The sequence below is a fragment of the Amphibalanus amphitrite genome, unplaced genomic scaffold (genome assembly GCF_019059575.1).
Source record: "Amphibalanus amphitrite isolate SeventyFive unplaced genomic scaffold, NRLGWU_Aamphi_draft 000032F_arrow, whole genome shotgun sequence".
Taxonomy (NCBI): Eukaryota; Metazoa; Arthropoda; class Thecostraca; order Balanomorpha; family Balanidae; genus Amphibalanus; species Amphibalanus amphitrite.
The window spans coordinates 194,723-222,206 of record NW_024881528.1 but is presented as its reverse complement, the minus strand read 5'-3'; the positions used below and the strand labels follow the sequence as shown (position 1 = coordinate 222,206).

General features: G+C 49.5%; 3 protein-coding genes and 1 long non-coding RNA gene across 6 annotated transcripts; 1 reads left to right on the top strand and 3 right to left on the bottom strand.

Annotated features, from left to right (window-relative positions):
* Nucleotides 1–86: 86 nt before the first annotated feature.
* LOC122368291 lies at nucleotides 87–6,358 on the bottom strand. 2 transcript variants are annotated; one of them, XM_043342095.1, is made up of 4 exons: nucleotides 5,937–6,358; nucleotides 3,949–4,079; nucleotides 3,000–3,192; nucleotides 87–966 (listed from the first exon to the last, which is right to left on the bottom strand). In XM_043342095.1, the coding sequence occupies exons 2-4, from the start codon at nucleotides 4,077–4,079 to the stop codon at nucleotides 676–678; spliced, it is 615 nt and encodes a 204-aa protein (XP_043198030.1). In that variant the 5' UTR covers nucleotides 5,937–6,358; the 3' UTR covers nucleotides 87–675. The 2 variants fall into 2 exon arrangements, with proteins under 2 accessions (XP_043198030.1, XP_043198039.1); XM_043342104.1 differs by having other exon boundaries at nucleotides 3,000–3,189; nucleotides 5,937–6,127.
* A 1,188-nt stretch (nucleotides 6,359–7,546) lies between these two features.
* Nucleotides 7,547–12,720, bottom strand: LOC122368254 (structural maintenance of chromosomes protein 1A-like). The gene is made up of 2 exons (XM_043342016.1): nucleotides 8,882–12,720; nucleotides 7,547–8,458 (listed from the first exon to the last, which is right to left on the bottom strand). Exons 1-2 carry the CDS (start codon nucleotides 12,434–12,436, stop codon nucleotides 8,291–8,293), a joined length of 3,723 nt encoding a protein of 1,240 aa, XP_043197951.1. The 5' UTR covers nucleotides 12,437–12,720; the 3' UTR covers nucleotides 7,547–8,290.
* Nucleotides 12,721–15,427: 2,707 nt separating this feature from the next.
* LOC122368251 lies at nucleotides 15,428–17,951 on the bottom strand. Its single transcript, XR_006254205.1, has 3 exons — nucleotides 17,926–17,951; nucleotides 16,432–16,547; nucleotides 15,428–15,836 (listed from the first exon to the last, which is right to left on the bottom strand). It is a non-coding gene; the product is annotated as an uncharacterized LOC122368251 (long non-coding RNA).
* Nucleotides 17,952–18,043: 92 nt separating this feature from the next.
* On the top strand, nucleotides 18,044–26,065 carry LOC122368243 (probable ATP-dependent RNA helicase DDX56). 2 transcript variants are annotated; one of them, XM_043341993.1, is made up of 3 exons: nucleotides 18,044–18,191; nucleotides 21,469–23,352; nucleotides 25,914–26,065. In XM_043341993.1, exon 2 carries the CDS (start codon nucleotides 21,521–21,523, stop codon nucleotides 23,240–23,242), a length of 1,722 nt encoding a protein of 573 aa, XP_043197928.1. In that variant the 5' UTR covers nucleotides 18,044–18,191; nucleotides 21,469–21,520; the 3' UTR covers nucleotides 23,243–23,352; nucleotides 25,914–26,065. The 2 variants fall into 2 exon arrangements, with proteins under 2 accessions (XP_043197928.1, XP_043197917.1); XM_043341982.1 differs by lacking the exon at nucleotides 18,044–18,191 and having other exon boundaries at nucleotides 21,347–23,352.
* The last annotated feature ends 1,419 nt before the right edge of the window (nucleotides 26,066–27,484 follow it).

The window sequence follows — 27,484 nt, the reverse complement described above, 5'->3', positions numbered from 1 at the left end:
GAATGCTCATCCACATTTTGGGTGACATTACAATCGTGCTTCGTATTGACACCGACGTTAAGTCGAACTTCAGACGTACTCATGGAGAGGTAAAGAAATCGTGTGTATTGGTTTTATTTGTATTGGTCTAAAACCAGGACGTCACGTAACATCTACTGTGATATGCTCAATTCTCTATAGAAACTCCGCACAAGCCAATTCATTCTACAAAATGGGTCTACTACATATTCTACAATACCTACTACGACAAATGAATGCTTCATTGATCACGCATAAGTTAATGAACTTCAGATCATCGGCCACTGTGGCCTACAAGGCACATTTCAATGAGCGGTCAGATTTGTAAAACACTGGCTGGATTGTTTTTTAATGCTTTTCAGGTAGTCTCGCCGTGCGATTCTCCGGTGGGCCCACGGCTCCATGTTGTCTATCTGTTCTGTCCGCACCTCGGTACGGTGTCCAAAGACAAACATCGCGCTCGTTCACACATCTTGAAAGGAGGTTATGTCTCACCAACCGGACAGTCCAGCAATCAAAACACATCAGCTGGTCCGTACACTTCCCAAACTCATTTAGAGACCAATCCCTCCCGCCCCTACCCGCTAACACCCACATCTAAAACAGCCATCAGCCTCTCGTCCTCCCTCGGCCGCCGGTGCCGTGCCCCCACCCCGCTCAGGGCTCCAGCTCATTCTCCTCGACCGAGGCCTGCTCGATCGCGGTCGCCGCCGCCACCACCGCCTGCTCCGGGTCCACGTCGTCCGTCGCCTGCGACACCTCGACGGCGATCTGGTCGACAATCTGCTGGTCGTCGCGGTCGTCGCCCAGGCCGCGGATGAACTGGGCTACGCTCTGGTCGAGCTGCTGGATCTGACGCTGCACATCGCCGGCCAGCTGGTGCAGAGTCTTGTCCTTGACCTGGTCGTGCACCTGGTCGAACAGCTGGGTCAGCGGCGAGATGGCCTCCTGGGGGAGCGCAGGGGAGGGGGGCGGTCAGAGGGCAAGGGTCGGGGTTTTGACGGCGCTGTAATATGGTTGAAACAGAGTGAATTTGTGCGTAGCCATTAGGATTAGACATCAGACATTTATCATTAGGATATATGCACTATGTTGTTTCTTACTGGGTGGTAATTCGCAGATTTCAAGATATTTAGATTACAGGTCAAACAAGACATTTCTAGAAACTGCGCAAGTGCAGAAGACACCGCCCGCACGTTAACATCGTACTTTGACGGACGTCCATACGCATTACGAAATGTCACTGTGGACCAAGAGTCATTTTCAAGCTCCGATCCATTCCGTCACAACTCACACGCAGCACGCTCCCGGAGTGTGTGTGACCTTTGTCCGTCCGTCCCAACGCAAAAAAAAAAGTCCGGTTCGTGACGTTACTGACGCACTGTGACGCCATCAGAGGACACGCAGGACGGAAATTGGCCATTTAGCTGATTTAGCTGTCATCGTTTCAATGCGTGGTGCGAGTGACAAAGAACGTCCAGAGTCCTGCCGCGCGGGTGGGGCGGTTGGACCGGACCCATGTGCTCCGGTTAGTCTGATCTGAGGTCTGCGCGTGTGAGCAGAGCAAAAACAGCTGCAGGATTGTTTACATTGAGAGCCATGTCTGCGGCAGTTAAGCTTGTACTGTTTGCTCATAGCATGAAACTTTGGTCTGGACTATGTTCTGACACGGAATATGTTTAAAATGCGGACCAATGCTGGGCCTTCAACGCTAAAACTGGGAAATGACCGCTGGGGACACCGTGCTGCTGAATCGGCTATTTTACCGGCAAACGGTCGCCACTGGGTTCGCCACCGGTTCTGTACACCCACCACGGACATGACCTTGATTAGGTGACCTTCGGTAAATGGCCGTCACACAGCACCTGCCTTCCGCCCGTGGTCCACCATAGGCGGCTCTGCGGTGATCAGTTCTGGACGGGCGATACGAACCGCTGATAGGTGACCTTGGGTCACGGTGGTCCTGCCCGCACCACCCGGGGGGGGGGGGAGGGAGGCACGTGCGCACTTCCCCTGGACCGATTACGCCGGAGAGAGGACACAGACGGGGGAGAGGCAGACAGGAAAAAAGCCGGAAATGGGCCAGTATTTTTGCCAATTTCTCTGAACAACATTCATCTATTTATCTGACTCTTCCGGTCAAATCATGAGCTCATGGCATCGTCAGATGATTGAATTAGCGTTCTGCGTGTACAGGAAGGGCAAAGGCGTCGCGTGAAAAGAATCATTTACACTGAGTGAAACAATAACAATATGCAGGAAGGAGCATACACAGTAACAATGGATGTGACCTGCCATTCAGGATCGCAAGTTCAGAACGGAGCGATAAAAAATCAGTACGACCTAATTACTGTCCGGTGGACAGAGTCGGCTCGGCTCCGGAGAATCGAACGGCTGCAGTCAGGCCGAATTCAGAGTGTAGCCCGAGCTCCGATACATCCCTCAAGTCGGATGCCGGTGAAGCGGCGGCCGGCGACAGTGTCCCTGTCCGACCGACAGCGGTTACCGCGCGGCATCCGTCTGAAGGCTTTCAGTTCAGCACCTCTGCGCAGATTACCGTGTTTTCGCGGAAATCTGGGGTCCGATCTCGCCTCTGAGGCGAGGGGTAGCCAAATTACCACAAATCTCCTCTTATTCCACTTCCCCTTCCGACCCCATTCCGTCCATCAGACGTGTATACCGGTCTGAATCGAGCAGGGAGGAAAATAGCAGAGCCCGATAATGCCGGCCCGTGCCGGAATGGTTCGACGAAAACAGCGTAATGGTGGCTTTGAATAAAATGGTGGCCCTTTGTTCTCACGAACTGCCTAGTTTGTTACGAACATACATACAATCGACGAGAGCACAGTTTATCGTCGATCGTATCGTCGTCACCTTTCGAAGAGCGAAACATGCCGAGAGCACAGTGTATAATATGAATAGCCGAGAGTTCCAGCACTATCGGCATCCCCCCTCATCCTGTTCTCTCCCCAAAATCTCACCTTGGCTCCCTGAACGGCCTCTGACTCGCTGACGCGGGTGGCCACCTCGACGGTGGCGTTCCGCGCGTCCAGGTACACCTCGGTGACGGTCTTGTTCCTCACGATGTCGTCAATGGCCCGCACCACGGGCGCCATCCACGAGTTGATCCGCTGCGCCAAGGCGTCCAGTGAGGCGAGACCCCAGCCGGAGCTGCTGCCGACAGCGGAGACGGGGGACGGGGGAGTCAGAGGCGCTGATTGGCCGGGAAACAAGGCGGGAAGGTGTGTCGGAAGGGCGGGAGAAAACACGCATAAGTGTGCATCTCGAACTTGAGCGCTGCGTTTCTTGAATGAGATTGGGGGGTTGGAGTTGGGAGTCAAATGATGGGAGTCTATCTCATGCGTTACAGTTATATCGGCTGTGACAAAACGTTGGCTCTGTTGCCCGTAATTAAAGAACAGACGAAGCATGTCGCATAGCAAGGGCGGCCTTTTATCAGTGAGGGTGGCCTTTTATCAGTCGTCGGCCCTCGCAATGCTAAATGAACCGATCGTTTGTCGCGGCATACAGTGCATTGTCCGAGAATACATGTCGGATGGGCCATAGGTCAGGGGTCGCTTTTTAGACACGAAGCGTCGCAATTTAGGGCATCAGACCATAGATACAAAGGTGCAGTGAAGACTTCTGTGGATCAACAATGAGACAGATTGGCTCATCAAAACAACACTGAGCCAGAGAGCAAACAAAACGAGGGTGAGTGATTGACCCAATTGTACTGTGATCGGAGACCGAGATATCAAACTACCAACAGAATAGATAAAACCTTATCTATCGCCGACCATGTGTGTACGATGCCCCATAAGCTGTACTTCGAAATGTTCGCAAAATATCTGGCTGGCACGCATTACCCGAGTACTGCATAAAACCGATGTATTGTCTACTGGAACGTTTCTGTCTAGATATACTCACGAAGGCAGCACGTTTTCGTCCGTGGAAGGGCTGGCAGCGGCCGGCTGTTCCAGCGGCTCGGTGGGCAGCGGATGAACCGTGACCACGCAGGCAGCGGCCACGGCCAGCAGCAGACAACCAGACAGCTTCATCTGCCGGACAGAAACGCGGCGGTAATATATGGTAATCAAGCTTATTTACAAGTTTGTTTACCGGAAAACATAGCGGTTTCAGAAGGTAACCGATGAGATTCAGGATCAGGATCAGGTTCATTTACCGAAGAACACAGAAGTTAAGCAAGGTAACAGCCGTATTCACTAGGAAATAAAGGCGGCACCTTCGTCTGCTTTCCACCCGCATATCCACCGCTCATCAAACAACGCCACTGCGGATTTTGACCAGTCCAGTACCGCTCGGCCTCCGGTGGCTCACCCAGTCTGACCCGTGCGCACAACTCCCCGAGCCATGACCGCAGTATCTGTATACCAGCAGTCAGCACCGACCGCGCTGACTTGCACAGCCACCATCGGCCCTGTTCGGCCAAACCGCGGCACTGTAACGAGCCTCGACCCGGTCCGACCCGGCTCGTCGAGTCGCGCTGACGCCGTGCAGACGGACCGGACGGGCGAACCGGACGACTGCGCGCAGACCGGTCACGTTTCCGGCCGGTTCGTTCCGATAACGGGGCTCACCGCACACGGAAGACACCCAGGAACCGACGGCTCCGGTCGCAGCGCTCGCCCGTGTGCGCCACAAGCTTTGTCAGTGGTGAGCGGCGGACTCCTCCAGAACGGGAGAGTGAGAGATGACCGACGAACCGGTCCCTCCGGCTAGGTCACCGGGCAGGTATGCCGGGCTGCTGACCGCTCTGGTTCCGCACTGAACCGGTGCTTTCTGTCGAACAGTGACTAGTCCGGAAGCCCGGGGACCAGTTCAACAGGCCTCCGCCGGGGCACACCAGGTCGGTCAGTGACCTCAGAGTTCAGACTTTAAACCCGGGGGGGGGGCGTACCCCAGCCGTGCTCCAGTTCTGCTCTGGGCGTGTTCCAAACGTGCTCAGACCGTAGTCAGACCGTGCTCTGGGCACAGCTGACGGTGCGCTCCCGGTCACGAAGTCCAGCACGCCCGGTCGTTCCCGTCGGGCTCGACAAGATCTGCTCTGCACCGGAGACGCGGCAAATTAGGCCCGCCGCTCAGCTCTAGGCTCAGTGCACAACATACGGTGCGCGTGTACCGAGTGAACCGGAGACTCGATGCGGCGAGCCGAGTGATGCGGTGTCGGGTAAACACGGCACTTAAAATGATCGACGCCACGGGAGACGTCCTCGTTTGATTCACGCCTTCATTGTTTGGCTCAGCCTTTGATTGTATCCGACCAATAAATTGGACCATTATTATTGAACCAGAGCTCACAGTTGGAAACGAATAGGACGTGCTAAAATTCATGACATGAAGCGCACACACTGAATCATGAAACATTTTTGTTTCTTTACATTCTGATTCCAAATAAGCAATATCCTAGCATGTACGTATTACCGTATTACCGTTGAAACAGTCGATAGCACAGTCGTCACAAACGGGCGAGGACCACAGAGTACTGTCATCAGCACGGTTTGATCCCTACTCATGCCTACTCAATACTCAATGAGGTCCGGGAGAACCGGCAGAAAGTGGACATTCGGGTCACGGAGTAACGGCTACGGGAGAAGGCGGGTGGGCGGCTGCACTGAGGTCTGCAACGGGTGATAACGGGCAAGGTATGGTTATCATGGGTGGGGCTTCACCAGCTCCAGCAGCTACATAAATCTCTCTAAATGCACCTTATATGTGGACAAAAGCCTCAGTTTGGAAATACCCAGGCACTACCTAGCTGAAAAAAAAACATTTCGATAAAAAAGAAATCAGAAAAAAAACAAAGCTACATGCTATTTCCACCCCAAAACTCTACGCTACTTCACAGACCAGTACCATCGCCCCTCGTCCCACCCACGGGCCACGGGCACACTCACCTTGATATACTCAGCACCGTCACGACCTCTCCCGTCAGCGTCCCGTTCGCGACTGAGGCGCCGCCCGCGCGCTCCCGCCGCTAAGTAGCCGTTCGCGCCGGGCGCCGGGCTGACTCACTGGCCCGGAGAGAGAGCTGAAGTTCGTCACTGCTCCGCGAACCGGCCGGCCCGGCTGTACATACTTTGGACGGGCCCGCTGGAGATGTTAGTACCGGGAACCGGGTCCGGTCCGGACGGGTGGGGATACCGGACCGGACCGTGACCGAGACCGGACCGGACCGTGACCGTGGGACGGACGGACGGACAGACGGACGGACGGACGGACGGTAGGACAGACGAAAGCACGACAGGCAGACAGTGGAAGGAGAAGCAACGGGTAGTATAGACCGACAGACACTCAGACAGGGGACGGACAGGCAAATCAGACAGACAGGCAGGCAAGCAGGCAGGTGAGATAGCCAGGACGTATGGACGGATGTTCCGTCCATGTCGGGTCAGTGACAGCCACATGCCAGTGATGACGCATGCATTTTGCACAGGCGACCAGTTCGTCATCGAGGGAGAGCTGGATTCTGGATACTTCCTGAGTAATCATAGGAAGTGTTTGATTACAGCGGAGCCACTGTGTGAGTGGAAAGAAACGGACACGCACATTATGATGCCATGCGACAGGCTCCACAGATTCGCATGAATAAAGTCCGATGCGACCTTTGAGGGAATATAATAGACATGAGGTTTCCGTTCTGCATCTCAAACAATGCAAGCTTCGATAAGAAAGTTTTAAAAACAAAGGTAAGTGTTTGATGGAAAAGTCATAATATTTTTGTTTGAACTCAGTGAAAGTTAAAAATAAAAATGCGAGCACTTTTTTTTTGTCGTATCTCCAGCACTATTCAGTATTCACTGCACGAAAATGCACAGGACAGTAGCGGTGAACACGGGTAAAGGGGAAGTGTGCAGTCAGTTGGAACCGTCTGCCCGGTACTGAGTACTTCGTTTTACCTAGTAAGAATTCGGGAAGCGCTCCAATACTGTCTTGCAGCGACATGTCGGGTGAATTCGTGCAATAACGCATCAAATGACACTCGGTATAACACTCTAGCCCTCTCTGCGCCGTGCGAGCGCCGAGCACCCCACCCGATGGCAGGCGACCGTACGGGCCCGAGCGTCACGGAGGCGACCTCTGAGGGGCGGGCGGTGCCGCCTCTACCGTCAGGCGCTCAGTGGAGTGTAGTAGGTGGCAGGGCTGTAGGTGGTAGCAGCAAGGCAGCGCCAAGGTAGCATTGAATGGTTGCTGTGTATTTCACGTGGCTCGTTATGATTCAACGTTACCAAACTCGGAATCCAGTTCAGTCGAAAAGGGTTATGCTTGCAGATAAAGTACTAGTTGATGGATCTAGCATCTGACTCGTGGAAAAGCATGCAAAGGCACTACTTTGCTTCACGTGGCATAATTTTTCATATGAAGAGGTCGCAACCGTCAGCAAACCTAAGAAAAGTGTTCAAAGCGGCCAGACATGATCGAGAGTGCCTTCCAAGTTACTCCTTCAGAAAAGGCGTAGGGCGTAGGCTGAGTCGCAATTGGAATCGTGCTCAGTAGATACACAAACTTATAAGTAATATTTTTGAATGTATTTACAAAAAGACAATTAGCCCGGTGAAACTTACGAATGACGAACTGTAGCAATATACGCCATATACAATCATTTCTACCACTGAGAAATTGCTATAGCGGGCCTAACGCCGAAATGAATTGTACCATACTCGCTAAGTGCCAATGCGAATGACAGACCGTTAAAACGTGGACATCTGCACCCAACAAAACAAGGTTATGATCGCGAGCTCCCCACTTCCGTACTCGAAACACTCATGAACGTGAACACTGCTCTAAAAACTAAAAACGGTCGGTGCCGCCTCCGCAGCGCGCCGCGGCACCCATCCCGGCACGTACAGACCCCGGGTGCGGTGTGTAGCCGGCCCGGTAGTGTCTCGCAGTCGGGAGGCCGCGCCCCGGGCTGGTGGCAGTCTGTACTGCGTCAGCGTCACCTCACCGGCACTGCGCGCACGACGGCGACTCGTCGGCCATCCACCGGGCAGAGACCGCTCGGCTGTCCGGGCGGGGGCGCACACCAGGCGGCGGCCGGCGGCGGCGGCGGCGCAGCGAGTCCCTCAGCGGCGCGGCGCGCCCGGCGCCGGCTCCGACTCCAGGTGGTCGGCGGCGTCCCTGTGCGGCGCAGCAGCGAGCCCCTCAGCGGCGCGGCGCGCCCGGCGCCGGCTCCGACTCCAGGTGGTCGGCGTAGTGCGGCCGGCGGCGGCGCAGCTCAGCGTCCCTCAGCGGCGCAGCTCAGCGTCCCTCAGCGGCGCGGCGCGCCCGGCGCCGGCTCCGACTCCAGGTGGTCGGCGTAGTCGGTGAGGCGCAGCGTCAGCACGCGACTCTCCAGACACTCGCCGTCGTCGGGACAGATACCGATCAGCGCGTCCGCGTGGCTGTAAAACTCCTCCTTCAGCGAGATCACCAGAACCTGCAGAAACAGTGCGGGGCCATCACACAACGGCCCGGTGAAGCAATGGAAATTTGTAAGAGCCTAAAGTGTTTAATTTACACATGCAGTTACTCCAATAGTACAAGGTATCTGAGAGAGCACAACCAGTGATAGCCTGTATCAACGCTGTTATCAATAGCTTAAAATAAGAATCATCTATTAATCAAGATCAAATTGTGGAATGGTTGCAGGATCAAAACAACTAACAAAGGGCAAGATAGAGCATTGTCACACCATCCTACGGTTCAAAACTACAGGTAAATTAGTATCGCCCTTAGCACAAAATCAAACCAAATTTTAACTTGTAAGTCCACCCGAACATTAGAAAACGGTTAACAGTATGCCAGCTACTGAAACTATTGAGCTTTTTGTCAATCGGTGTAGCAGCGCGCTGCGACTGACCTGGAGCCTGGTGGCAGTCTGGCTGCGGATGTAGCCGGCCACCTTGCCGATGTTGGTGTTGTCCAGCGCCGCGTCGATCTCGTCGAGCACGAAGAACGGCGCCGGCTGGAAGCTGTGGATGGCGAACAGCAGCGCCAGCGCCGCCACCGTCTTCTCTCCTCCCGAGAGGTTCGACATGGGCTGGAACCGCTTCCCGGGCGCCACGCAGTTGTAGTTGATGCCGTCCAGGTAGGGCTCCTCGGGATTCTCCGGGCCGAGGAACGCCTGCGCAGACTGGTTCTGCGCCAGCGCCTTGTAGATGCCGTCGATCTCGTTAGCCACGTGCTCGAAGCAGCTCATGAACCGGTCGTGCCGCTCCTTCTTGACCCGCTCAAACGCCTGCTTGGACTTTTTGGCACGGCGTCTAGCAGAGTCGAACTCTTCGTTCGTCTCCTGCAGCTTCTCCCTGGCCATGTCCAGTTTCTGCATGGCGCGCATGTTGGGCATTTGGATCTTCTGCAGCATCGAGCTCAGCTCGTTGATCTGCTTGCCCAGCTTGTTTTCAGCCTTTCGAACTTCGTCGTCATCAAGGTCGAAGAAGGATTCGTCTAGCCTCGAGTAGTCCACCACAATCCTTGCAGCTCGCTCGGTGATTGATGTCGTGGCCTGAGAAGGTCCTCCTCCAGGCGCTTCCGAGTCTCCTTCGTCGGGACCTTCCAGGTCATCCAACGAGCCTCTTGACGTCGGGATGATGATGTTCTCCATCTTACATTGTTTCAAGATGGAATGTCTCTCACTGCGTTTCTGCTCAGCCTTGGCATCCAGAGCGTTTATCTGCTTTTGAACTCCCTGCATCTCTTTGGCGATCGTGCCCACTTCGCGTCGAGCCTTGTTGATTTCTTCCTCTTTCTCTTCAGCCTCTTGCCTCATGCCGAGTTTCTCAGATTTCAGCTTGTCTAGCTCACGCATGTCTTTGTCGATGGCAGCCATTTGTTTCTGTTCGGCCAACTTGCAGCGCTCCAACTCTTCCTCGTCGTCGGCGACGGACTTCTCCCAGCGCCGCACGTTGTTCTCCGTGTCGCGAGAGCGTTCAAACTCGAGCTGGTTGGTGATTCTGTTCTTCTGATCCTCGAACTCCAGCCGTCGCTTGGCTTTCTCGGTCTGTGAACGCAGCTCCCGCTCTTCGTACTGGCGAATATTCTGCACACCGATCGCCTGACAGAAGCCGGAGAACACCACATCCTCGACCGAGTTCATGTTCTCCTTGATCTCCTGAATGTCCACGTCTCTCTTTCGCATCGTTCGCTCGATCTCGTGGATGCGAGGTGCAAACGTCTCCAGTTGATTCCGCAGCTGTTCCAGTTCATGCTGGAGCTGCCGAATCTGCTTGCCTTCAGTGTTCTCTTTGTCAGTGCGAGCGTACCTCAGACGAGTCTCCAGACCACGGATCTGGGACTCAACGGTGTTCAGCTCAGACTCTTTGCGAGATTTTTTCATCGCATCCCGCAGTGCTTCTTGCAGGCGCTCTTTCTCGTTCTTCAGATTGCTCATGTGCTTCTCATCCCAACGTTTGGCTTTACGAGCCAAGTCCAGACTGCCTCCAGAGATGATGCCAGACTTTTGGTAGAACGTGCCGTCCAGAGCCACGGCGTCATACCTCTGGCCGTCCTCCATCTCGTAAGCGACCTTCATGGCATCTTCGGGAGTTTCCGAGATCAGCGCGTTGTTTGTGACAAACACCACGGCACGTTTGATGTCAGGGGGATTGTACTGAAGCACGTCGTACACCAGCTTCACGTTCTTTGGGTCACTGATGTTGCGCAAACGTTCCTTCAGCGGTTTGGCTTGGATGTAGTCCAGTGGTAGGAACGTTTCTGGATCCAGCATTTGCTCCTTCAGGTACTGGATGCATTGTCGTGCTGTTTTCTCTGTGTCCACAACGATGGCCTCCATGTACTTGCCAAGAACTTTGGTAATGCCCACATTGTACCTCTTGTGGATGGGCTGGCACATGTTGATCATGCGATCAAATACACCAGGAAACAGTCGCTTGAAGTTCTCCACAATCTCCTGCTTTTTCTTCCGTCTTGCCTCTTCATGTTTGTCCACTCTGGCGTCTCCCAGTTGTTCTGTGACCGACTCAAGTTTGCTCTGCAGGTCAGTGATCTGGTCTTTGCTGGTTCCAACTTCAGACTGCAGTTCTTCCCGCAGACGGCGCTGCTCCTCCAAAGACGCTTCTGAGGAGCGGATGTGTTCCTCAAGTTTCTCAATTCGCTTTTGGGCATCTTCCAGTTCATGGCCTTTTGTTTTCAGACGATTTTCCACCTCTTGCTTTTTTCTCAGTTCATTGTCGAGACGATCTTGATCTGACTTTTGTTCCCGATTCACAGAGTCCAGATCCTGCAGATATCTTGCAGATCGTTTTGCAGCATCCTCCTTCAGCCTATGATACTCCGCAACTTGAGCTTCCTCAAGGCTTACAGACTTCCCTTGGCTCTGAGAATCACCTGACACAGTTTCTTCATACTCAGCTCGTTTTTTGTCAATCGCTCTCATTTCTTCCTCAAGCTCATGAATATCTTGCATGTGTGCCTCATGAGCTTTGCGGGCCTGATTCAAAGACTTGGTGGCTGCATCCACCTTTTTCTGCATGTGAGTCACTCGTTCTTTGGCCTTGATGAATGTGGGCCTTCTTTTGTTGATCTCCACCTCTTTCTCTTTCACCTCCTGGTCAAGTTTAGCTGTGTCTCTTTGAAGCTTTCCATGTTCTTTCTTCTTTTCTTTTAGGTGATCTTCAGCCTTTTCCTTCTTCTTTTCAATCTTGGCAATCTCAGCCCTCTTTTTGGCTATTTCTAGCTCTGCTGCTTCTATCTCCCTTTCATTGTGGTACAGTCTGAACAGCTGCAGCTCAGCCTGCTTGTCATTCAGCTCCTCTTTGAATCTCTGATACTTCTCTGCCTCATCCTTCTCCATTTTTGCCTCCTTCCTCTCAGCTGCTATGCCCTTCTTCTTCTGGTAGGTGTGCTGAGTGTCTTCTTCAGCTTTCACCATCTCTGCTTTCAGTCTGTCATACTCTTCCTTCATTGCTCCTGAGCCACTGATCTCTTCAAACAGGGCAGTTCTTTCTTTGGGATTTTTCATGGCTATGGATTCCACAGCTCCTTGGAAAACCAAGAAGTTCTTGGCTTTCACATTCACTCCAAGCTTCTCCAACTCACTCATGTACTGAGCAACGCTGACAACATTGTTGTCTATGCGATGATCAGATGACGAGCCTTGTACGTATCTGGCAAACCTGCGCTCAGTTCCATCTTCCAGCTCAAAAACTGCAGTCACTCCAGCAGTTCTTGATACAGGCTGTCCAATGGAGGCTCCATGAATGAGATCACTGAGCCTCTTCACACGAAGGAGACCTGTTTTCTCCCCCATGACAAAGCTGATGGCGTCCATGTAGTTTGACTTCCCTGAGCCATTGGGACCAATGATGGCTGTAAATGGTAGCAAAGGACCAATCTGCTTGAAACCCTTGTACGACTTGAAATTTTCCACTTCAATGTACTTCAGCTTGGAAGGCATTGCGATGCACTTCTAGGTTTAACAGATTTAGAAGAAAGATCCTTTCAGGAATCGACGTAAACTAGGTATGTTCCTTGTTAGGGCATGAAGGCGATTAGGTTAGCACCACGTTAGCACTTAACCTTCACATAATAACGGCTTGAGTAGTGCTTCAATACACTGGATTATTATATTATCATGAAACCCTCTCGATTATGCTCAATGAAGCAAAAAATCGCACTTTTCACCTTTCAATATCCAGCAAACACAACTCTTTGGCCGTAAACAATACAACCGTCGCCAAATGTGGCGCAGTTTAGATTTCTTGGAGCCAAATTGATTCAAGAGTTATTTAATTACCTAATGCCTAGATTAAAACTGATTCATTTTTTATTTATGAATGCAAAAGAATATAGTTTATTTTTTAGATTTAAAACATAGCAATTTACTACAATAACGAAGCTTATTGGAAAAATATTAGTTTGTCTAAATTTAAAGATGGCTGCGCCCTACTACGCGTGTGCGCCGGGTGCATGTTTATTAATCCCACCCAGAAATGACAAACAAAGCCTCTGATTGGCCAGTTTTGGCTGACAGACGCAGAATATTTGTCAGCAATAGAATACTATGCTTTAGCACGTTTTCAATAATGACGCATCCGTTACATTTACAGGTTAGGGCAGCTAAAATATTGTAATCGATCTAACATGTTAAATATAACATTTTTGGAAGCTCGTACAGATTGTTTCTAGTGAGTTAGGTGTTACAAAGTATTAAAAGAAATGATTGTTATATGTTAAATAAAGAACAAAAGCTTTTAGTTACTAACATCCGCCTGACAGTCTCCAGAATCCTGCGTATGGGGACACCGCAGTATCTGTTTCTTATGTTATCGCAATAGGGAAAAATTGAAATTTTAAATGAGTCAGTATCGTGTTAAGAAGTACTGATGCTTTCAAAACTAAATGCCTTTCAATTCAAATTCCAGAATATCCTTTCGCGGAAATAGCCCTTCTCAGCCTGTCTCTAACGCTACAAGTCTGAACAGTGAGCGTCTCATGCGCTGCTCACGTATCGCGATAAAAAGGACGGTGTCATATAATCAAATGAACTTTTCTTATGCATAGAGCATTTGAAACCTCACACCAAACGCCTCCCTTCCTTGTTTTCCACTGCTGCCTTTCGCATACCTTACCTAGTACCTACCCAATGACCGTTCCAGCTCGACGTTCCTTATCGACTGCCTCACATTCAACGGCCATATCCCACCTACGCTGAAAACCAATCGGAGGCACTTTCAATCGTCCCTTGAATAAAATTGCTACCTACACGCATTTAGAGGAGAACGAGGCCCAGAAAAGGCGTGCATAAAACGATCGGTTTTGGCCCCCATGGAATAAGCCAGGAGGTAAAATCATATTGATTGAAGAGCATTTTCGAGGACATGATATCTATCAGATATTATTTTGCAAAGGTATTGTGAACATAACGTCCGCGTATCGCAGCTCTGAATCTGCTGGTGTCAGTCCCATGCAGCAGCCACCGGACCACTGCCCCACCGCCTGCCGTTCGCTGATCATACAGGCCGGCTGTCCCAGTGTCTCATCAAACGATCACAGCTGACTCAGTATTTATAAAATGCCAAACAAAAACAGACACCCAATATTATAGATCACGTCATAGATCTCTTTCAGTCATGCGCGTGGACTGTGGAGATATATCGGTAGTTTTCCTATCACAGATCACACTGAACAGAGGAAAAGCGTACACACGCAGCAATAAATAATGCATTTTCAAGTACACCGATCGATGCATCGTGGAATACACCGAAAAAATACATCACTGCTTTAACGTTCCCCAGGTGGGTGGGCCGTGGGGGCGTTTTTGGCCACACCTGACAATTTTGTGCTTGCATAGATAAAACGACACGAAACTTAGTATAGCTTATGTATAATGCATCGATTCGCATCAATTGTGAAAAAAGTAACCCCATGTCACCTAAGGTCAGGTCAGGTCACCCGTCACCATGAAGTAGAAGTTTGAAACTCGAGCTATTGCATGAGAGAATCAGTACCAACATCTTGAATATCTTTAATTTTGATATCGGTGGTGACCTAGGGTCAGGTCAACTTTGCGACGTCTCCAGTTTCAGTCAGTATGAGGAACTCGAAATGTTCTGCTTTTGAAACAAAAGCACTCAGGGATCTATCGTATGCTCCTGAGGTCATCTCAGGTCATGTAACGCCTCCCAACAGTTTATTTTTGTACATCGATTTTAGATGGAACGTGGCCAGAGCGCTAAAAGCATCATAATCATAGGCGGCGGAACAGGCCGAGGGCACCGGGGCACCGTGCCCCCTTTGATTTTGGCATTTTAACATTAGCCCTATGGGCGTTGCATGGAAAGAATGAGACCAAAAGTCGGCAATGCCCCCTTAATTGAAGGTGTTCCGCCGCTACTGATGTTAATCTCAATTTCAATGTAACGAATCAATGACATGCAAAATGGCATTTTCTGCGACATTGACCTGAGGTCAAATTTATTAAGCTGACCTTGTTAGGCCAAGAAGACGAGAGAAGCGCAGTGCCGGTAAAATCAACGTAATAAAAGGTTGGTATCAGTTTAAAAATTTTTAAAGAAAAGACGACTTCCGAAGCAAGCCGATTGTTCAGTTTTTGCCCTTTGGAGGCTTAACCCCAGTTGACCTTAGCTCAAATCTGAGAACCTGAAAGATTTTCGAAAGAGCTATCGAATTCGCTTTTCCGCAGCGCTGTAGCTTCTTTGGTTCCCGAATTATGAACCAATTTGTGAAGTTGTCAAAATCGGGGGCCAAAATTCGTCATCATTTTACTTTTGGTGACCTCCAGTGACCTCAGCGATGACCTGATCAAAAATGACCTGTATGATTCTGAAGAAAAATAGCGATCTATAGATTGATTTTACTGCGTCTTTCCAGCTTTGCTACATTCCAAGATAACCTGGTGTGGCCGAATACACCTGACCCCCCCCCCCCCCCACCAAGTTGACTGAGGGCCACCCGGGCGCGGGTTAATAACATGGCGCAACAGGTTTTGTTATCAACTTGTCCTTTTCACACATAGGCGACACTAGATATCACAGCCAACGCCTATCACCAAACTGGTGGTGGGCTTTGGCCAGCGATCGCCGATCGGGGCCAACGCGGGCTCTTACTCGTCCACAATCAGCAGGAATGATGAACTACAGCTGCTCCAGACCGGCCACTTCAATCCAGCGTGTAATCTTCAGTCCACATCAGAACCACTAGTGACACTCTACTGAGTGGGCCAACTGCACTGCATCTTTGACCTCCTTTGCAGCTCTGGCTTTTCAGAATTTGAACAGCCTTCTCTTTCCCACCCTTCTGTGCTGATGAATGATGATTGATGATCCTTTGGAAACCTGGAAAAAGACAGTACAGACTCAGGGAGATGAAACTGTTTTGCTATGGGTCTGTTCCAGTCGCACTTCCTAACACATCTAAACTCCTCAAAGAGCAAGATAGAGGACGTTGGAGCAGGGCCCTTCTTGGCTTTGTAGGGGCGAAAGCTGCCACTGGAACAGGGAAGCAATCTTGGAGGAGTTAAGAGGTGTTAGGAAGTGCGACTGGAACAGACCCTATGACAATGTCTGTGCATAGAGCAAGCAGATGGTAGACGTGGTCAATTGGTGAGTGGAACAAATGCAAATGTCAGGAAAGCAGTCATATTTCGTGATAGACATGATGCAGATGTTGGCCCAGCTGACAAGGCAGATATAATTACCAGCTTGTTATACTAGTCTATAACTCATCATATTTTCATGTTTAACAGAGGGAATATAATGTAAAAAAGCCTTAGCCAGATGAAAGTAGATAATATAAGTTCTATATAAAAATGTTTATGTAAGTAATGTAGGATTTGTGGTTTTTAGAGGCTAGGTAAATGTGTTCCCTGTTCAACAATTCTTCAGCATTCAGACATTGATGTCAATGTACAATGTACATGCATCAACATACCTGTTGTGAAGTGATTCTGGGCTGCTTTCCTGAGCAATTGATGGCCACCACTGGAATCTTAAAAACACAGCTAATTTTTTTTCCATTTTGTTAACTATGACTGAGGATCTTCTGTGCTGAAAGAGAGATAGACAATAGACATCAGCTGATAGACATTGTGCAATGTACAACTCATTTGTGAAACAAGATCAATTCCATTTTTCCATTCCATTCCGGTCGTAGGATAATGGTGACATGAATGAATTTCAGTTTTCACTTTTCACCAGTCCAGGTACCTGGTGACAAAATGAAATATTGTAGGAGGTATCAATGATAATGTTTCTGGTAGGTAATGTTTCAGTTGAAGCTTTAGATGGATGATTTTTGGAAAATATTTGCCACAAATAACATTGGAATCTCAGAAACAAAAATCAAATCTTACTTGATGTCAAAAACAAATCAAACTATTACCATTGAGCACCAAGCAGCATGCTGAGTAGTCATTCACTAAGACATATGCATGTTACACATGGCTACAGTACTTTGAAATAGCTTTTATAAAATGTATGCACTCATGTAATCTTAACATGTAAAATGTCAGCTAAAACTTGTTTTATACTAAACCTGCTAAGCCAAAAAAAAGATAAATATGAGAAGCCCAAAACAAGTTATTGAAAATATAAACACAGGTAACGTTACAACAAAACTGAGTCAAAACACTCAAAACTAAGTGTTTCAATGAACGCAAGATTAATGCGTGTCACAGAAGCAGCTGTCCACTGTAAAGCAGAGTGGGCACAGCATGGTGAAAGCAGGAAGTGGTGCACAAAACTGAATTAAGAAGAGTGCCCGACTAACTGTATCTACATCCCTTTACATGTGGGTACTTACAAAATTTGAGCACAATCAGCCAAAACTTAACTGTGAAGGAGGCCATGCCCACTCGCACATGAGAGGTGTGCAACAACATGCCTGTAATACCTTATGCCTAGATATATAAAGATGAAAATGTGTTGTGTCTGTGTGCCTGGTTAGTGGCATGACGTGACATGACTATTATCAATACCTGACAGTACAATTATCACGATATTATCATTATTGCAATTGTAATAAAAAATGATCAATTTAACTTTTCTTCTCACTTTATATAGCCAAAATACCTGAGATTTTTTAATATCAAGTTTGCGTAGGTACTCCAAAATCGTAACTTCTGCTTCCTCCAGTACTTTATAAGTTTGCGCAAGACTATTATCCATTAGATGTCAATGTAGGGACGATCATGACCACTTGACTAAAAAATGGTTCACTTGGTTCTTACAAGCCTGGGGAGGGGGCACTGCAAAAGGGTGTGGAAATCGCCACATTTGTCTCATGATGTTTGATGCATAATTAATAATCGGTATCAAAATATCGTCGTATTAGTATGCAAGGTCACCAAAGAATGAGCCAACGTTATTTATCAAATATCAAAGCAAATTGGCAATATCTAGCACAACAAAACACATAATTCAACACCTAACGACGATGCCGGCCGAGTCCCCGATACCACCATGGCGACCGCTCAAGTCCAACTGGCCGGCAACTGGCCAATCAGGGGGCTTGTTTGTCATTTCTGGGTGGGATTAAAAAACATGCGCGCCGGGTACACATGTCGTTTCTCCCCTTGCGCTGTCGCTTTTATTGTTATTGCGGGCATTAGGAGCATTTATTGTATTTCTGAGACGTAACTTTCTTGTACGTGACGTGGTCGCTACGCGTGCCGTAAACAATTTTATTGCGAGGTAATGTACCTAGTCTGGTAGTGCAAGGTGAAGTGTCAATTATTTTCAAATGATTTAGACCAGTTTGAGGTACCGGAAGATGCTTAGATTGATGACATTGCATTGATTTACACTTGTCCTGAGGCCAGTTTTGCCAACAGAAAAATAGCTATCTGCTGGATTTTTTTGCTTTCAGTTTGGACTCCCAATTGAGACTTAAATGTCTCGCAAATACAAGGAAAAAACAATCAAACCTGACCTAACCATAACAACTTACCAGTTGCCTGCAACTTAACAACCTAAAAATCAACCAACCTCCAACCTACAAACCTACAACCTAACGTAGCCTACAACCTTAAATTTTTGCTGTTGCGTATTTGTATGAACAGCGCCATAATTGTAGATCTGACCTTATCTTGCCAAATACTGACGGCTAAACACATAGAGCATAAACCGAAATGGTAAAACCCCATCCACTTACAATGCCCATCACATTTACGCTCCGTATGTGAAGCAGTCTCAAGGCAAAAAATCCGGCTGGCAGGTCAAGCTATTTTTCCGTTGGTAAAGCTGGCCTCTGCCTACTTTTGTCTTGCACCATCATGGCATATGATGGGAGATTTACTGATATCTTCAGTGATAGGTTGAGATTGGTGTTTGGTGTTGATGTTATTAGCATGCTGCCACCACATCTGTTTGTCAATATGGAAGCTGACACTTTACAATTATTGGCTATGAAATGATGACACACTCCAGAAGTCCAGACCCATATAGCACTTAAATTTGGGCTGTTTTCCCCTTCCACAGTGCCCGAGACTCGAGAGTAACAAGATTTGGCCGTTTTTTCTGGTATAGACAAACAATTAGGTAATTTTCATTATGGGAAGCTGTTTCAAATTGCACAACTTTCAAGTGAAGAGTTTAATGAAGTTTTGTTGTTGTTTTTTTGGGGGGAAGAGTAGAGTACCTACCTATTCGTACTCACAGCATCTCAAACAGATATTCTGGATTTGCCCAGCATTACCAGTTACCACATGACTTTAATCAAGAAGTTATTAAAAGCCAGCTGGTAGAGGTATCAACTCACCTTGTCAGGCTCCATCCACCACTCACAGTATGCTAAAAAAAGTATGCTGATAAAAAGAGACAACCAGTGCTTAGGACTCCACCAAATTGTATGCATCAGTCCTGGGCTCATCTAGCATCAAATCTGCCCAAAATAGGCAATATAGCTCCTATGCAGAGTCTCTGGTATATGTTCCGGAAATTTTGTGTCATTGGAGCATCAGATGAAATGCATCCATTTTCAGTGTGCAAATTTATTAATCATTTTGAAGCTTTAATCATATAGAAGCTAGATAAAGCATTTAACACGCGCAGTGGAAGGGTTGCGAGTACTACGCCCAGTGGAAGGGGGGCGGATGTCGCCCCCCCCCCCTTGAGATCTCAGCTCCCACTGGAGCTAGAAAGACGAAATTTGGAGGGTAGGTGAAGGCCCAGGAGAACTCTGTTGTGTGTGAATTTCATGACCCTAGGTCAATATCTTCAAGGTCAAATGAGGTCAAATGTGGTCAAATCTGCCATATGAGCGACTTTTTGCGTTTACACGCCGATATTTTTTTTTTTTTTTTTTTAAATATTTTTGTTGCCCGACCCGGGCTTTTGTCGTTAGTAGCACACATTCATACTGGGTTAGTACACTATATACACGGCAGTGGTACGAATCGTTTTCGGCACCCGCTACGCGGGACAGCCTTGACCGCACGCTTCCTGTCACGCACCCCAGGTGGCACCGCACTGGTGCGCACGCTGGGGCTATCCCGATTTCTCGGGCCCGGCAGGTCAGAGGGCTGCTCCGGGACATGAAGCGAGGCCGTGCCCTCGGGACATGTCACCGGACCGAAGGATCTGTTTAAAGGCGGATCAGGCCCGTGTACCTGCGGCCGGGGGCGCTGGCTGGCACAGCGGTAATCCCCACGACCGAGGTTTACACGCCGATAACTCAAAAAGTTACCGGCCGATTTTCTTTTTTTCACTATAAGAAAGAATGTACATTTGTGAGTATGTATGGTGAATTTCTTGTTAATCCAACAATAAATATGGCAGATAAAAGCCTGCTGAGGGTAAGACGTCGCCGGCTGAAGCGGGATCGGCCGACGCGGGAAACGCGGCAATCACAATTTTGTGTTAACACACTCATAACTCAAGGTGTTACCGGCCGATTTTCAAAATTCTTTGACCATAAGATTGCCTGTACATTTCTTAGTCTTCTCACGAAATTTGACGCGAATCGAATATAATCAGTGGTAAGGAGCGCCATGTAAAGACGGAACCGTCCCGCCCCGGCACAGTCTACAATTCAGGCGGCGCGTAACGTCTAGCGCCGGCCGCCGCGGAGCCGCGACGGCAGGATGTTTGACTTCACACCGCTATTACTAGAAAAGCTGTGACCCGATTTTCTTATTTCTTGCACGAGAAGATCCGCAGTTCAATTCTGGACAGGTAGCCAAAATTTCACCTTAATTTTATGTTTGCGGCGCGAGTTATTGGCGAAAAACAGGAGGGGTGGGCGAAATCCGCCCCCTCCCCCCCCCATCTTCCACTGCGCGTGTTAACCCTCGCCCTGGCAGCGCAAGCGCATTTTTGATAACACGGCCTGGCAGGGGGGGGGGGTTGATGCAACCCCCCCTCGCGATTGGCTCCTATGGCACAGAAACACCAAATTTGGTAGTTAGGTGGGCCCCCTGGAGTTCTCGCCCCTGTGCAAATTTGGTTGCTTTGGTCAATATTTAGGGGGTTTTGGAGGGTATAAATGACCAGCTTTCAGCTCCAATCTTTAGCAGTGCAATTCAAGAAGTGAACAATTCATCAACAAGTTACCTACCTACCCCTCTGATTTGCCCCTTTCTGCAGCATGTTTGTCAACCTGGCAGCATGTTGGTACCTATTTGTTAAACCTCTGATGTAAGATAAAGTTGTCCTAAACTAAGCCCAGGCTCAGTTGAGCCTTTTTCAGCTCAAGTTCAGTGCACGTTCAGATAAGTGATGTAAAAAACGAATATTTTCTTCATTCAAAGGCGAGAGGAAACAATGTGTTTACATGTCTTTTGCCCATTTAATTCAATATGGGCGAATTATGAGCAGGACTGTCTAGGCTTGGTGTGGGTGGACTTACATTTCCAACATCCAAATAACTAGCAGCATAATGTAAAACAACGATGTGTGATTTCCAGCAGCAGATTGATATTTGTGAATCTGCTTTAGGTATTAAATCAGTTGTTTTATCTCATATTTACAGTTACCTCTGCGCTGCACAACATCTGGATAACATCATAACAAGAATCACAGCCATGGAGGAGGAAGATCCTCCAGTTGTTCAGTTTCACGAAATGGGGCTCGATGACCGGCTTCTGCTGGCCATATCTCGCCAGAAATGGCACACACCGACCCTCATCCAGGAGAAAGCCATCCCCCTGGCCCTGGAGGGCAAGGACATCCTGGCGCGGGCGCGGACCGGCTCCGGCAAGTCAGCCGCCTTTGCCATCCCCGTGATTCAGATGATCCTGCAGAACAAGAAGTCGTGCGCGCACCAGGAGGTGCAGGCTCTGGTGCTGGCGCCCACCCGGGAGCTCTGCCAGCAGCTCTGCTCTCACTTTGAGGCGCTGACCAGCTCGTGCTCGCGCGAGGTGCGCTGCGCCAACATCGGCACTCAGGCGGACCTGGCGGCGCAGAAGGCGATCCTGCAGCACCGGCCGGACGTGGTGGTGGGCACGCCGTCGCGCGTGCTGGCGCACCTGCAGTCGGGCAGCCTGGACGTGTCGCGCTCGCTGCGCACCCTGGTGGTGGACGAGGCGGACCTGATGCTGACGTTCGGCCACAGCGGCGACCTGCAGCAGGTGGCGCGCCACCTGCCCGCCGTCTGCCAGGCCATCCTGATGAGCGCCACCCTGTCGGAGGAGGTGCGCGAGCTGCGCCAGCTGCTGCTGCACAACCCAGTGGTGCTCAAACTGGAGGAGCCGCAGCTGCCCGCCTCCAACCAGCTGTCGCAGTACCACCTCAAGGTCGAGGAAAAGGACAAGTTTGTGCTCATCTATACCCTGTTCAAACTGAAACTGGTACGTGGAAAGACGATCATCTTCGTGGCCACCGTGGATCGCTGCTATAAGCTGAAGCTGTATCTGGAGCAGTTTGGCATCCCGACGTGCGCCCTGAGTTCGGAGCTGCCGGCGAATTCGCGGAGCCACATCCTGTCGCAGTTCAACGACGGCGCGTACGACATCATCATCGCGTCCGACGAGAGGTTCCTGGACGAGCCGGAGCCGCCGGCCGAGGAGCAGGAAGACACCAAACAGAAGAAGAGAACCAAGAAGGGCGGCGAGGCTGGCGAGCCGAGCAAGAAAAAACGCAAGCAGGACAAGGAGTCTGGAGTGGTGCGGGGCATCGACTTCCAGTTTGTCTCGAATGTCATCAACTTTGACTTCCCGCAGGACGTTGACTCTTACATTCACCGCGTCGGTCGGACGGCACGCGGTAACAGCAAGGGTTCTGCGCTGTCCTTCGTCAGCATCAAGGAGCAGCCGATGCTGGACGAGGTGACGGAGAAGCTGCACACAATGTTCCCGGGCGAGGCGCACCTGTTCAAGCCGTACCAGTTCCGCATGGAGGAGATCGAGGGGTTCCGCTACCGGGCCCAGGACGCCATGCGCGCCGTCACCAAACGCGCCATCCGAGAGGCGCGGCTCAAAGAGATAAAGCAGGAGCTACTCAACTCCAAGCGGCTCCAGTCGTACTTTGAGGAGAACCCAAGGGACCTGCAGGTGCTGCGGCACGACAAAGCACTGCATACGGTGAAGGTGCAGAAGCACATGAAGCATGTGCCGGAGTATATCGTGCCCAAGTCGTTGCGAAAACGCGCGGGTATCATAGAGAAGGAGAGGCTGAAACAGCGAAAGGCTGCAGCGGCCGCGAGTCAGTCGTCCTCAGCGAAAAAGCTGCGCAGCGGACGGGCGAAACAGGCGGAAAATCCCCTCAAAACCTTAAAGTTTGAAGGCTTTGATGACGAATTCCGGTGAGAATCTGATAAGACGTCATCTGTCTTGTCTCTTGTACTTATGTGTTGACGTGTTATAAGATACGAATTTGTGGCTATGTGCTGACTGGAATGTGGTATCATATTTTCGTATTAAAGGGACCCTCCCACCTTCAAAAAAGTTTATGAATTGGCATGAAAGTGATGTCGCTCGGTTCAGAAAGAGCGAAAACGAATAGCTACCAAATTTCACCGAAAAATATTCACCGGTTTTCAAGATATTAGACTTTTACTTTTGTTTACTTTTTTGGGATCTCCGCTGTTTCTAGCGACTTCATTTTAGAAGTGCGGCGTTTGCGGCAGATGTTGCGCGCAAATAGCATATACCACCGCGTGCTACAAAACGTTTTAGTCAAACATTTAAAAATCGTTAGATATTTGCGCTGACGTCACACATTCAGAGGGGTATTCCTAAGCATTAGCCCCTCTGAATCAAAATGCTGCAATTTTGAAATTCAATATTTCCGATTTAAGGCATTTCTCGATGTTGTGAGTGCCGAAACCGGTAATTGTGAGCCAGGGACCCCATTTTGGCTATCTCAACTCAAATCTAATGTTAAGGTGGGAGGGTCCCTTTAAAGGGACACTCCCACCTTAACATTAGTTTTGAGTTGAGATAGCCAAATTGGTGGCCATGGCCTGCAAATACCGGTTTGGGCACTCACAACATCGACAAATGCTTTAATTCGGAGATATGGAAATTCAAACTTGCAGTTTTCGGATTCTAAGGGGCTAGTGCATTGGTATGCCCCCTTAGAATTTGTGACGTCAGCGGAGATCTAACGATTTTTAAATCTTTTACTGAAACGTTTGGTAGCACGCGGTATGCGTATTTGGAAATTCCGACCTCGACGAGCATCTGTGGTAGAAAACCACCCCTTTGGTAGGGGAAACTACTGCTGTCTGCTACCATTTGCACTACATGTGTCGCTATAGCTGCGACATCTATGCATATTAAATCGCGACGTGTGTGTGCGGTGGCCGGTGATTCTTTGGTGATTCTAGTTAGCGATTAGCTAGGGCAGCAGGGTGGATCCAGACTTTCAGTTTGAGGGTGGGCGGACTCTTGGCCGGCCCGATCCCCGGCAAGTTGCTGAGCGGGGGCCCGGGGGGGGGGGGGAAGGAAGGTCCAATATAATGACCCAAAAGACATGCCTATTGCCCATAGGTATACATTTACGTATGCAGGGCTGCGGAGTCGATGGATTTTCGGCGACTCCGACTCCGACTCCGACTCCGGCTTTCAAAAACCAGCTCCGACTCCGACTCCGACTCCGGGCCGAATTGTCGACTCCGACCGACTCCAACTCCCGACTCCGACTCCGCAGACCTAGCAGGGCTGCGGAGTCGACAGATTTTCGGTGACTCCGACTCCGACTTCGGCTCGGGTTTCTAAAATCGACTCCGACTCCGACTCCGCAGCCCTGTTAACGTATGTATTGAATGGTATCAGCACTCAGCAGTGTGCCTCCTGAGATGTTAGTGATTTTTATCGATTCATCAAGTTGACGATTTGTTTTTGCGGATATCTTAAAAACGGCAGCGCTCCGCGTCGGTGTTTTTTAACTTATTTAATAACCTTTAGCTTTAACTTTACCAATACCAATACAAACCAATACATACTATATATGCCTATAGGCAATAGGTGTGGCATCATATTGGACCTTTCTTCCCCCCCCCCCCCCGCTCAGCAACCGGACTGCCAGGGATCGGGCCGGCCATGAGTTACCCCACGGCCCACGCCCACCCTTAACCAGGGATGCGGAGTCGTGGACATTTCAGACGGTTCCGACTCCGGCTCCGGCTCCGGGTGAAATGCCATGGCGGCTCCGGCTCCGGCTCCGGCTCCGAGTAAAATGGTCCGGCGGCTCCGGCTCCAATACTCAGTACATTTTAAATATGTACCTACGGGTGGCAGAAAAAAGAAGATGGGATTGGTGCACGTTGCTTCTGCATTTGCATAACTTAAGGCTATTTTCATATTTTGAATACCGCATTTCTTACTGTCTGGAACTGTAAGTTCCAGGCAGTTCGGTTTGACAAATCGAACTAGGTCACTATCTGTTTCCTCTTCAAAAAAGGAGCCGGAGTCGCCCCCTTTTTTGACAGCTCCGGCTCTGGCTCCGGCTCCGAACTATATTGTTTCACAGCTTCGGCTCCGGCTCCGGGCAAAATATGCCGGCTCCGGCGGCTCCGGCTCCGCACCCCGGCCCTGCCTCAAACCGAAAGTCTGGATCCACCCTGGTGCCCTAGCTAATCGCTTACTAGAATCAGCGCACACAGATGTCGTGGTTTACATGTATATGCATAGATGTCGCAGCGATAGCGACACATGCAGTGCAAATGGTAGCAGACAGCAGTAGTTTCCCCTACCAAAGTGGTGGTTTTCTACCACAGACGCTCGTCAAGGTCGGAAATTCCAAATACGCCGGTGGTATATGCTGCTTTGCGCGCAACAAATGCCGCCTTTTCAAATAAAGTCGCTAGGAACAGCGGAGATCCCAAAAAGTAAACAAAAGTAAAAGTCTAATATCTTGAAAACCGGTGAATATTTTTCGATGAAATTTGGTAGACATTCGTTTTCGCTCTTTCTGAACCGAGCGACATCACTTTCGTGCCAATTCATTAACTTTTTTGAAGGTGGGAGGGTCCCTTTAATGAAGCGTCTCAAGCTGAGGCGCTATGACAAATTCTGGTCCTATGGGACGTGACCTGCTGTGCGATGTGCTTTTCAGCTAATGCGCGATTGTTGGCTTTATCATTTGCTGGTCATGTGCTAAAACGAAGAATACATTAGGGAACTCAGCATCATTTTTAGATAGTGGTGTACAATCCAGCTGCTATCGCGTAAAAGAGAAATGACATCTGTTAACCCGCGCCGGGCCGGGGGGGGGGGGTTGAACACACGCACCCCTGCGGTTTTTCGCAGATATTTAAAAAACGGCGGCGCCTGTTTGTGTATCTTTTCCGCACACGTGAAAATTTCAGATCTAGGTCGCTCAAGGTCAGGTCACTGGGTCACGCCAAGTGACCTCAGAAAAAATAAAATGCTCGTCATAGCTACACCGACTGAACGAAAGCCTTTAAACTTTCAAAGATTTATAAGAGTAACAGTATCTATAAAACGTATATCTCGGAATTTTGATATCGGTGACCTAAGGTCAGGTCAATTTTGCGGCCTCCATTATAAGTCAATGGGAGAAAATTGAAAAGCGTCTCTTTTGCTTGAACGCCATTCTAGACACCCTCAAACATCGGGATGCAGGTAAAATTCACACTTAACCGGAAAATGGCACCTGTGACCCCTCGTTATGTCCCCAAGGTCACCTCAGGTCACGAATAGTATATAAGTTTTTCGCTAATAACTTCTGATAGAGGCATGCTAGGGCGATGAAAACGCCTTAGATGTGTTTGGCTTGACGATGCGAATCGACTGATGTGCAGCATGACCTTTTCCGGTCAGGTCATGACCTTGACCTGAGGTCAAATTTTCAAGTTGACCTTTCAAGGTCAAATTATAGTTCATTCGAAGCGTCTTGACGAGAGGAACACGATGGTGGCAAAAGTAATGTCGTGCCTCTATTGAGTCAAATGTTATTACCGCAAAAAAACAATTTTCGTAAAAAACGGCAATTTTTGGAGTTTTTGTCCTCTGGAGGCTAAACCGTTAACCTGAGGTCAAGTCTGGGGTCATTTTGGTGAAAGAGCGTTAAAAGAGCTATCGAATGCGCTTTTCCGCGGCGATGTAGCTCTATTGGTTTCCGAGTTAGCCGTTGGCAGTTTCCAAAATGTTGAAATAGCCAATATTTTACCTTTGGTGGCCTCTGGTGACCTGGCCTTTTACCTGACCTAAAAAATGACCGGCGCGGAAGTCTCGGAGCACCGGCCCGGCTCGGGTTAATCGACTTCAGTTTATGTTAACGAAAGCCACCGCACGAACAATTAGTGAATCATTTGCACGATGCACAATCTATTGATATGATCGCAAAGTCGCATAAGAGCACTTAACCTCAGTTGGAAGGGCCCAAGCTCAGCATCTGAGGACCAGGCGCCCAAGGTCCAATCTCGTTTAATTGGAGAAGATTGATAAAACCCTCAGACCCGTTGACCTGTTTCTGGGATCCATTCCACTCAGTGGCTATCCCTGTAACTATTTCTGGTCCTGAGGCCACTGTCGCCGTCACAGGCTGTCCGGTCTGCTATGCGCACCTCTCAGCCGGCGTCT